This window comes from Chelonoidis abingdonii, unplaced genomic scaffold (assembly GCF_003597395.2).
Source record: "Chelonoidis abingdonii isolate Lonesome George unplaced genomic scaffold, CheloAbing_2.0 scaffold0861, whole genome shotgun sequence".
NCBI lineage: Eukaryota > Metazoa > Chordata > Testudines > Testudinidae > Chelonoidis > Chelonoidis abingdonii.
In genome coordinates this window covers 1-11,367 of record NW_027425122.1, presented here as the reverse complement: position 1 = coordinate 11,367, position 11,367 = coordinate 1, and the positions used below count along the sequence as shown (strand labels likewise).

Below are 11,367 nucleotides of genomic sequence, written 5' to 3'. Positions count from 1 at the left end.
TCTTAAGCACTAGCTCTGGAGTCACCAAAGAACAACTTATATGGTCAGTTTAGGAACTGACTTTTTTTTAACCCTATCTTAATTTTTTTTTGCACCCAAGCAGAAGGAGAAGAATGAGTCACTTCTGTAATCAGAGAACATGAGCTGCAAAACATATGGCCTGATGCTGCTGAGATAATGCAACAGTGGCATGTGGACAAGTATGGTGCTTACAACAAGAAGGAATGGAAGAGTAAGCAGATCTAGAAGTTATTAGGGAGCATAGATATGCACATAGGAAATCAAAGTTTTCGTAAGAAAATTTGACTCACCACATGAGATCAAAGCAGTAGACTTTGTCTCTTGCCATGAGAACACAGATCATTGCTCCATCTAGTTCAGTATCCCATAGCCTGTTGGACCGTCTCTCATTACTGGTCTGTTTTGTCTAGTATCCCACTTCCTGTTGTAGCAGATCAGAACATTGATCCATCTGGTCGTGTATGCTGTCTCCTGCATACTGCATCCATCTAATCTTATATTCTAATTCCTGTTAACCTGGTCCATCTCATTTGGAATATCATGTCCAACAGATGCCAGTACCAGATGTCTGAAAAAGAAGACACAGAACCCTATAATGCACCTCACTGCAGGGAAATTTCTTCCCAACCATCAGCTGATGATCAGATTTCACCCTGAAGCATGAGCCTCAGCCATTTTAACAGTAGGTAGCATCACTGAAAATACTACAGCTTTCTGATTCATGTAGGTGTCAAATCTTGTTACTTTTACTCTGTTTTTTATCTCAATAATATCATGCAGTGAGACGTTACACAGAATAATTGGCCAAGCACAGTGGGGCTTTACTTTCAACTCAACAGTATTTCTGTTCGTCTGTGCAAAACTTTACACTCACCTCAGTGCAAGTTCTGTTTGTCCGTCTGTAACTCAGTGGCATATGAGGTTCTAATGACAATAGCCAGCACGTGAAAAATACCTTTAGGACCTTCCATTGACTTTCACTCAAGCCAGACCAGATCCTTGATTTGCAGCCAAGGGAATTGAAGCACGTCTTAGCGCATATCTTGGGGAAAAAATGAGCGGGTCTCCCCATATAACCACACTGCACCCTCATTTCCCCATTTGTGGATATAAATGTTTTGTTTTCTAACAGCTCCCTCCCCATCACCATAAATAAATTACTTAAAAGAGGAAAGAAAAATATAATGAGCTTTTACAAAGCTCTGTACCCTTTCCTCAGCAGAAGTGGAAGGAAATGAATTTGCATCTGTTTTCAGTGATGTTCTTTTCTGTTCTGAAGCAATCAGAGGAAATGGATATGAACTTATTTCCTTATATGTGAGGGGGCCAGTCATGAAGAAGCAGGGGGGCTGCAGGGCAGGACTGAGGGGCATTGGCAGAACTGTGTGTGGGAGCCCAAGACTGCTGTCAGACAGCTGGAGTAGGGCTGAGGGAGCCTAGACTGCAGGAGGTCCACCAGCAGGACACTGCCACGGCACTGCTAAGAGCAAGTTTAGTTGTCCAGCTCCTCTCACTCCCCCTCTCATTGCCCATCCACACCCCTTTCCCATAGTGGGTGTTCACTGGGCACTGCTGTGAGGGAGCTCATGTTGACAGACTCCTTAGGCCTTAGTTAGATGCTGAACACTGTTGAGGGCAACTCATGGGGAAGCTCCCATTGCTGCAGTTACCCTTAAACCACATGACCCCTGTAGCAGGTTGGTTACCCCACTCCTGCCCTCAAGGGCTTAAAACAGCCCTGGGAGAGGACTGTGGCAGGGAAAGCAGCTACTAGGCTGACTGGGGAAGCAGCTGCAGCTGGGCCATGCCCCAGTCAGGCCTCAGCTGACCCTACATAAGAAGCTGGGTGCCAGGAGCTCAGCAGTCTCTCTGTGTTCAGAGTAGGGGTGAAAGTAACTTACAGGACTTACTAGTACTGTGGGAGTCCTGAGGGGGGCGTGGCCTCATCCGGAAGAGGCAGTGCCTCTCAAAATTTAAAGGCCCTGGGGCACCGGCTGTGGCTGTGAGCCCCAGGGCCTTTAAATCAATTCAGGGCTCCCAGCTGAAGAGCTGGCTGGGAGCTGCCAGGGCTCAGGGGTAAATTAAAGGGCCTGGGGCTCCGGCCACCGTGGAGCTGCAGGCCCTTTAAATCCTGGCCGCAGCCCAGCTGCCGGAGCCGTGGGCCAGATTTAAAGGGCTCTCGGCTGCCCGCACCTGCGGCAGCCCAGAGCCCTTTAAATCCGGCCCCAGCCTGGCCACCGGAGCCGTGGGGGTGTGTGTGTGTTAAAGGGCTCTTGGCTGCCCGCTCTGCTCTGAACCCTTTAAATCTGGCCTCAGCCCAGCTGCCCAAGCTGCAGGCAGAATTCAAAGGGTTCTTGGCTGCCCACGGCGGCGGAGAGACAGAGCTCTTTAAATCCCCGCCGTGGAAGCTGGTGCGGTCTGGCATGGCGTACTGTCTCTTACCGGAACACTGTACCGGCTTACTTTCACCTCTGGTTCAGAGAGAGAAGGGCCTGGCTGCAAGGAGGTTAACCAGGTATCTGGAGTGGAGCAGGACCGGAGAAAGGCCAAGGGATCTGGGAGCTCCAGCCTAGGAAAGCTCTAGGCTGCAGGCCTGGTAAAGCCTATTAGGTACTGGGTTGCAGGGGCAGCCCACGGGTAGCCAGAGGCAGCAGGTCAAAACCCTCCTTGCCAGTGATGAGTGGCTTATACTGCAGTCTGCCCCAGTGAATGGGGGCTAGTTGGTGACTGGCAGTAGCCCATGACTGAGGCAAGGAAGGGATAGTGGGTGGGGGTTCTCCTGGCAGGAGGAGACTCAGCCTGTGGGGGTACTGCCAGGGGGAAGCACCCAGTTAAAGGGGCACTGGGGTCCTGGGCGGGACACAGGGGCCAAGCAGCAGCGGGACACTGGCTGACAGAGGGTGCTCGGGAGACTGGATGTGCTAATTCCCTGAGAGACCAGCAGGAGGTGCCACAGGGGTGAGTCCTGCACCGACACAACTGCCTACTCCCAATCTGGCCACTGATAGGACACTGCCTTGGGGTGGCAACATGTGCTGCCTAAGGGGGAATGTGTCCCAGCAGGTCACTGCTGTGGGGAAGTTCACACCACCTGAGTCCTTCCCCTTTTATTGTTCCCAAGAACCAAGTAGGACAGAGCTTGACTTCTCCTTTAACCATCTATTTCCTGTTTCCTCCCTCTTCCCCCTTCACTCAGCTGACCATCTGGTCCCTCGGCCTCCAGTCCCTCCGTCAGGCACCAATGAGGAAATCCCTGACGATTTTGACTGGGACTCAATCACCTAGCGTGTTATAGGCTCGAGAGCCCGTCTCTTGTGAGGGACCTGGGAGGGAAGGGGGGCATGGGGTGAAAGGTCACAGGTCCATCTGTCCATGCCTCCCTGCCTTCCCTGTGTGTAGATATATATTCTCTCTCTGCGCCAGAGAAGACACCGAAAAGGCTGCCGAAGATAATCCTTCTTTGTGTCCTGTTTTACTTTCTTTTTTTCTTTTGTTCATTATTATTACTATCAGCAATTGAGCATGGCCCTACCCCACTGGCCTTGGACACATCAGATTGGCTCCCCCACGTTGCATGGTGCGCTGCATGGGGTGGAGGGTGGAGAGATGGCTCCCTGGTACCATGACAAGATCTTGGAAGGCCAAAACCTCAAGAGCATCTTTCTCTGCCTCCCTCATTTTGCATTTTACAATCCTTCCCTGCCAGTGAATCTTTGTATTGGCTACCGGAGTGAGAGAGACTAGTGGACCCTAGGAGCCTGTAATTATGTTGTTTCGTAAGTGTTGTAAAGGTCAGGGGCTCAAAGGGACATTGGAGGGGTGATTTTAGCTCCATGATCATTCTCACACCAGCAAGGGACGGCAAGAGGAAGAGGGAAGACCCTGAAGATAAAGAAAACAGAATCTCTGCAGGGGGTGAGCTACAGCTGGGATTTGGGCCAAGCTATGAGAGGGAGGCCCTGAGTGCAGAAAAAGAAGCATTTCAAGCACAGATACATCTGGGATTCAGAGAACAGTGCCATCTGTAAGGAGATCAGAGGGAACCTGACCTGTTTTCTGTGCTGACTTTTGCAGTCTCTGGGATTGTGAAGCCCACCTGTTAAGTAGGGGAAGCTCAGCAGGTGTATTTTGCACCAGCATTGCGGGGATCGAGTACAGCACATCAAATAGCCTTCCCGGGGGCTTTTAATGTCACCATTATTTTCCCCTTCCCCTCATCATCTTCCCTACAAATATGCAGTGAGGCTTTTATTTGTATCTCCAAAGAAGACACCTACAAATTAGGAAGCATTCCCCCTACCTTCTCAGTTCTTGTTCAGTTAGTTATTCCCCCCCATTAATTTATTTGGAGCTTGTCCTTGCCTGTGGTGTAAGGATGCAAGCAAAGCGAGTCTTGTCTGCATAAATACCTGGTTGGTGGTTCCCATTTGTGGAGCAAACCAAGGATGGAAAGAAGAAGCCACTCCTCAGAGCTGAGGGAGATTTGGGGACTTGTAGGTTAGAGTTTGGAGTCCTCCCTCCCACCCCATTTGAAGAAGTGTGAGGCTTCACAGTTATGTTTCAGAACCATAGATAACAGGACAGGAGGTGTGGGTCAGATATTTAAACTGCACAGCAAAAGAGAGAAATGGGGAGGGTGGGTCAGATCCCCTCACAGGTCAGCTGGAGAGAGAGGGTGAAGAGTTGGCACATCCCAAAATCCAAACTCTGTGTGAGCACTTGCAAAGAAGGAAGAAGAGCTGTTGAAGCAGTAATGAGTATTGAGCTTCCCTTTCCCCAGCTGTGTCCCCTGTTTCTAGCGTGGCTCCGTTCTTTCAAACCTCTTGTTTCCTCTTTCTGTTTTGTAGCCCCCTAGCCCCTGTTTATCGGTGAGGGGAACCAAGTTGGAAGCAAACCATCATGGGGACTCAACATGCCAAGGGTGGGGGAGATAATTTAGCATCGCTATATAATTTGCTGTTGAGATAAACCAATTGGATCTTTGTCGGGAAGATGGACAGTCTTGGATTTGATGGGGGGTGGGGGGTACTGTTTTTTGTTGTTTTAAGTAGGGGTGTTCATCCTTGACCATTACAAAAAGGAGTGGGGAATCCCAGAGCCGACTTCAGCATGGAGTTAGCCAGCAGTTCGCTCTGCTGCCCAGGATGGGAATGATAAGACCAGGAAGCCATGTTCAGTTGGGTTTCTGTGGCACAGAGCTGCAGAGATCACCTCCCTCCAGGTGCCACTCAGTGCTTTGCAGGGGATGTTCCCAAGAGCCAGGCCCATGAAAGTTGCTCAGAAGGCCGTTTGGCCTTTCAGAAAACCCTGAAAATAAACCAAGATGGCTCCTTTGTGTAGTCAAGTGCTCCTCTCTTGTGTATTTATTTACCTTGTTTGCCTATTCAGTTGTGCCTCGTTTGCATAAGTAAATATATGCTGGTCAGTGTGCAAACTTGCCTCGCCCCCCACCCCTGAAATACCGTGTATCATTTGTGGGCAAGATGGCATCGGATTGGACACGTGGAGTCAAAGGGCTTCGCACTGGAACTGCACTGCAGGCTGGTGACATAGCCTGTCAGGAGTGAAGGGATGCAGTCAACGGAGATCAGCCTGCAAGCGAGAGGAGTCCCTTGCACTGTGGTGTGGCCTATGATGCTTTGTGTCAAAGAGAGAGGAGAGGGGGTGTGGCCTCACGAGTTTATTTTTGTGCATGCTTTCTTAATAAAAATAAAAAGTCAATGTTTATGGTTTAACCCTTTTGGTGCTGGAGTTGAGTGATTTTTCAGTGGTGGCTGGTCAGGTGAAACACAAGATTTATCAATTTTATTGTTAGGGTTTGGCTCCTACCTGCATAGCCTGGAGAGAGAGGAGGAGCTGCCTGCTCCAAAGTCAGATATGAAATCAAGACCCTCTGTAGGAAGGACAGCCCTAGTAGCTAGTGAAAGAGCTGCACCTTTGAACCTTTATACTTCATTTAGGTCAGTCAATCTCAGCCTGTTCATTCTATCCATTGCATAATGCACAGAAGAAAGGCAGCATGGAACTACCCCAAATGTAATGGGAAATGTTTGTGTTTTTAATTATCTGCCTGTCACTGCAGTGCATAACTTTGCATTTACAAACACTGAATTTCATCTGCCCTTTGGTTGCCCAGTCACCCAGTTTTATGAGATCCCTTTGCAGTCAGCTTTGGAATTAACTGTCTTGAGTGATTTTTGTATTGCCTGTAAACCTTGCCATCTTACTGTTTACTCCTTTTTCTAGATCATTTATCAATATGTTGAACAGAACTGGTCCCACCAGAGATGCTGGGGGGACCCCACTATTACCTCTCTCCGCTGTGAAAACTGATCATTTATTCCTTACACTGTTTCCTATCTTTTAACCAGTTACTGATCCATGAGAGGACCTTCCCTCTTATCCTATGACTACTTACTTTGCTTAAGAGACTTTGGTGTGGGACTTTATCAAAGGCTTTCTGAAAGCCCAAGTAAACAGTAGTCACTGGATCACCCTTGTCCATGTGCTTGTTGACCCCCTCCAAGAATTCTAGTAGATCGGTGAGGCAGGATTTTTCTTTCCCCCCACATGTCACGTTCATCTCTGTGTTTGGTAATTCTGTTCTTTACTATAGTTTCAATCAGTTTGCCTAGTACTGAAGTTAGGCTTACTGGCCTGTAGTGTTCAGGATTACTTCTTAATGCCAATTCTTTAAAAGGACTTCACATTATCTTTCCTCCAGTCATCTGGTACAGAGGCTGGTTTAAGTAATAGGTTACATACCACAGTTAGTAGTTAAACTGTGGTGCCCAAAACAGAACACAGTACTCCACATGAGACCTTACTAGGGCTGAATAGAATGGAACAGTTACCTCCTGTGTCTTAAATACAGCACTCATGTTAATACACACTAGAACATTAGCCTTCACATTGTTGGCTTGTATTCAATTTGTGATCCACTATAACTCCAGATCCTTTTCTACAGTACTTCCATGTAGCTGGTTATTCCCATTTTTGCAGGTGTGCATTTGATTTTTCTTTCTTAAATAATGTACTTTGCATTTGGCTTCTTGAATTTCATTTTGTTGAATTCAGACCAAATCTACAATTTGTTATGGTCATTTTGGATTCTAATCCTGTCCTCTAACGTCTTTGCAACCCCTCTCAGCTTGATGTCATCTGCAAAATTCATAAGTACACTCTCTGTTATCTGAGCCATTAATGAAAATATTGAATAGCACCAGACCTAGGATTGACCCCAGTTGGTACCCATGAGATGCTCTCCCTCCTCTTCACCATTTTAACAGCAAACCATTGATAACTCCTTGAGTGAGTACAGTGTTTCAACCACTTGTGCATCTGTCTTATACTAACTTAATCTAGACCACAGTTCCCTAGTTTGCTTATGAGAATGTCACATGACACGTGTCAAAACCTTACTAAAGTCAAGATATATCACGTCTACTGCTATCCCTCCCTTGCCCCCCATTCACTAGGCTAATAACAGTGTCAAAGAAGGTAACTAGGTTGGTTTGGCATGATTTGTTCTTGGCAGATCCATGTTGGCTGTTGCTTACCACCCTATTATCCACTAGGTGTTTAATAATCTGTCCCAGTATCTTTCCAGATATTGAAGTTAGGCTCACTGGTCTGTAATCTCCTGAGTCCTTTTTGCTCCTCTTTTTAAATACAAGCACTATGTTTGCCCTTCTCCAGCTCTTTGGGACCTCACCTGCCCTCCATGAGTTCTCAAAGATAATTGCTAGCAGTTCAGAGATTGCTTCAATTAGTTACTTAAATATCCTAATTTGAATTTTGTGAGGCCCTTCTGACTTGAATACAGCTAATTTACCTAAATAATCTTTAATGTGTTCTTTCCTATTCTGACTTGTGTTCCTTCTCCTTGTAATTAATATTGTCTTAAACATTGTCTTACGCTTAACCTTATTAGTGAAGACTGAAGTAAAATAGGCATTGAACACCTCTGCCTTCTTAATGTCTCAGTTATAAGCTCTCTGTCTCCACTGAGTAGTGGACTTACACTTTCCTTCACCTTTCTCTTGCTCCTAATACATTTGTAGTGCCTTTTCTTACTGCCTTTTATGTCCCTTGCTGGGTGTAATTAATTTTGTGCTTTAGCTTTTTTGATTTGGTTCCTACATGCTTGTGCTATTCTTTTGCACTCATCCATATCTATTTATCCAGATTTCCACTTTTTGTAGGATTCTTTTTTGGTTTTCAGGTCATTAAAGAGCTCCTGATGGAGCAATATTGGCCTCTTACTATTCTTCCTATATTTCCTTCCATCAGGATAATTTGCAGTTGTACCTTTAATATTGTCTGTTTAAGAAATTGGCAACTCTGCTGAACTCCTTTTTCCCTTAGATTTTTTTCCAAGGGGACCTTACCTATCAGTTCTCTGAGTTAGTTAAAGTCTGCTTCACTACCTCCTTTCCTTTGAATCATAAAATCTTGCATATTATGATCACTTTCACCCAGTTTGCCTTCTACCTTCAGATTTGCAACAATTTCCTCCCTGTTAGTCAGAATCAAGGCTAAAGTAACTGCCCCACTTGTTAACTTGTTCCACTTTCTGAAACAAAAAGATGTCCCAATACATTCCAAGACTTATGGGAATTTTGTGGTTTGCTGTGTCACTTTCCCAACAAATATCACAGTAGTTAAAATCCCGCATTGCTACAAAGTTTCATGTTTTGGATATTTCTGTTATGGGTTCTAAAAGTGCCTCATCCACCCCACTTCCTGCTCTGTGGTATATAGTAGACCCCTACCATGATGTCAGCATTGTTTGATGCAGCATTTATTTACACTCGGAGACGTGGGAGTCATAGTAGTGTCCATATGCACAGATAGCGCTCCCTTGCTTTAAAACTTTTCTATATGCATCTTTTACTTTGCACGTCTAGTCGAATTCTAGATTTGGGATACTCTAAGCATTTGGTGCAGCATTTATTTATACTCAGAGACAAGGGGATCATGGTAGTGTCCATGTGTATAGACAGCGCTCCCTTGCTTTAAAACTTTTCCATATGCATCTTTTACTTTGCACGTCTAGTCGAATTCTAGATTTGGAATACTCTAAGCATTGGGGAAGTTTATATCTGATCAGCACTGTGGCTTTCGCCCATCTCTGCTTTTCACTGAAGGAAACAACAGGCTATTTGTGTACATGAGTATTTATACCATTGTGTGTCCTTTCTCGTGTCTCACAAGCATACAGTTTGAATTCAGGCACACCACCTTCCAAGCCATCTCACTTCTGAAATTTTACAGAAGGGGTGACTCAGCTCCAGCCTACTCAGGGTTACCTGCTGGATGGCAGTCGCTGCGCTGATTACTTGGGTATCCAGCGGCTTTAGATGCAGTAGGGACATCTCCATGATTGGTGGGATCTACCTCAATTGCCTCATCACTGTATCTCAGGTTGTAATATCAAGGGGACCTTCTAAAGCCATAAAGGAGGGTCCTATTTCTAATGAACTCATGTCCACAGCATGAGGTTTGTTTTTCAGGAAATTGCCCCTTATGCCCCAGTTATTGATTCTGTGCAGTGATGTATTATATGCGATGTAGAAACTCTCCTTAAGCTGCCATGAAAATAAGAGAAGTGGCTCTTTGGGGACAGGAATAGTAGGAAGGAAGGCCATGGTTAACTGAAACTGAAAGACCCTAGGAATACTGGCCTGAAAGGCAGCTTCCAATGCTGATGACCAGGTAGGGGATGTCTGTTACAATGCACTGTTGTGAGGAAAACTAGAATTCCCAGAGGACACTCCTGCTGGGCACTGCTGTGAAAAAAGTTCAGGGTCCCAACTGAAGCAGAGTTAAGGGTGGGGACAGGTACAATGACAAATTCCAAGGAGAAATGTCGAAGTTACTTCTCCCTGTAATTTAGCAGGTACAAATGATGTGATACATGCTCAATAAATGTAGTACATAGATATTCTGCAACCACATTCTTATTCAGTAATGTCAAAGGAGTAACTACATAATCCCACCACACATCTAACAAGTGCACTTCTCTCTCTCAAATAAGGGCTCTCTGTCTCCCTTGTATGTCTCATCAGAAGATTCCTGTTTTTGGCATGTCTAACTCCTCTCTTCAGGAGGCTATTCAATGGGAGGTTGGCCTTCTCGGAACTGCCCCATTCCCCATGGGCATCTCATACAGCTTATAGTCAAACTCATTGTTCTGGCTCTGCTGTCCTAAAGCAAAAAGTCACTGCCATAGAAACTGCAAATGTGTCCCTCCGCCCCCGCCCTGGTATTGCTGTCTAGAAGCCCCGTTTTAGAGGGTGTTGCTGCTGAAATCCCTGTCTGCTGAAGTCTTGGTCCTGTCCCGTGAGTAGGAAGTGGAGCGTGTAACTTCCTCGCTGAAGGCACCCTCCAAGATGCCCTGTACTGATTGACGTGCCTTCTGCCTGAAGTCCCGCCCCACAAATACGTAGAGCAAAGGGTTGATGCAGCTGTTTGCATAGGCCAGTGCTATAGAGAGGTGGTCCCACAGTGCTACTGCCTCCCTAAATCCAGTGCCTGGCATAGCTAGGAGAGACAGTACCCCAACTACATGGAATGGAGCCCAACAGACAAAGAAGGCAACCACCACAACCAGGATCACTCGTAGGGTCTTACCACGGGGTTTGGTAAATCGGGCTCCATGCATCTTGATGACTATAAGGATGTAGCAAGCTGCCATTATGCTAAAGGGAAGAAGGAAGCCAAAGACAATCCTGGTAATATTTATGGCCAGTAAGGTGGTTGGCTGACTGCTGTAGGAGATGTAATCATTCAAGTTCCCCAATAAGATAGTATCATTGTACAGGGTGCCAGGAATATCAGTGCTGGAGAAACCACCAGGATATCTGGGGTTATGCCAAAGCTCATGGCTGAATAATTCCCATAATCTATATAATCTTCATAATCCTTATCATCTCCAAATTGATAATTACAAACAGTTTTGCCAAATTCATCTTTGAAGGTCTCACGGTAGAGGAAGGCAGGACAACACATAATGAAGGCCAAGAGCCAGATACAGCAGCACATCGCTGTTGCAAGCCTCACGTTACGGTGGTTCTGACACCAAACTGGCTTCATCACCATCAGGCACCGGTCAATGCTGATGGCAGTGAGGAGGAAGACACTGGCAAACATGTTGAGGATGATGGCTGATGGGATAACCTTGCAGAGGAAGTGGCCATATGGCCAGTACTCATGAAGGATCAGGTGAATGATGGAGAATGGCAGAGACACGCAGCACAGGAAGTCAGCGATGGCAAGGTGCAGGAACCACACAGTGTTCACGGTCCGCTTCATTTTCAGGCCAGCCACCCAGATCACCAAGCC

General features: G+C 46.3%; 1 protein-coding gene across 1 annotated transcript; it reads right to left on the bottom strand.

Annotated features, from left to right (window-relative positions):
* Window positions 1-9,362: 9,362 nt before the first annotated feature.
* Window positions 9,363-11,364, bottom strand: LOC116834684 (C3a anaphylatoxin chemotactic receptor-like; the record flags this gene model as incomplete). The annotated part of the gene is given in 2 exon segments (XM_032796946.2): window positions 9,363-10,884; window positions 10,887-11,364. Coding segments are annotated over 2 exon segments (1,050 nt in total), but the record flags the coding sequence as incomplete, so codon positions are not given.
* Window positions 11,365-11,367: the final 3 nt, after the last annotated feature.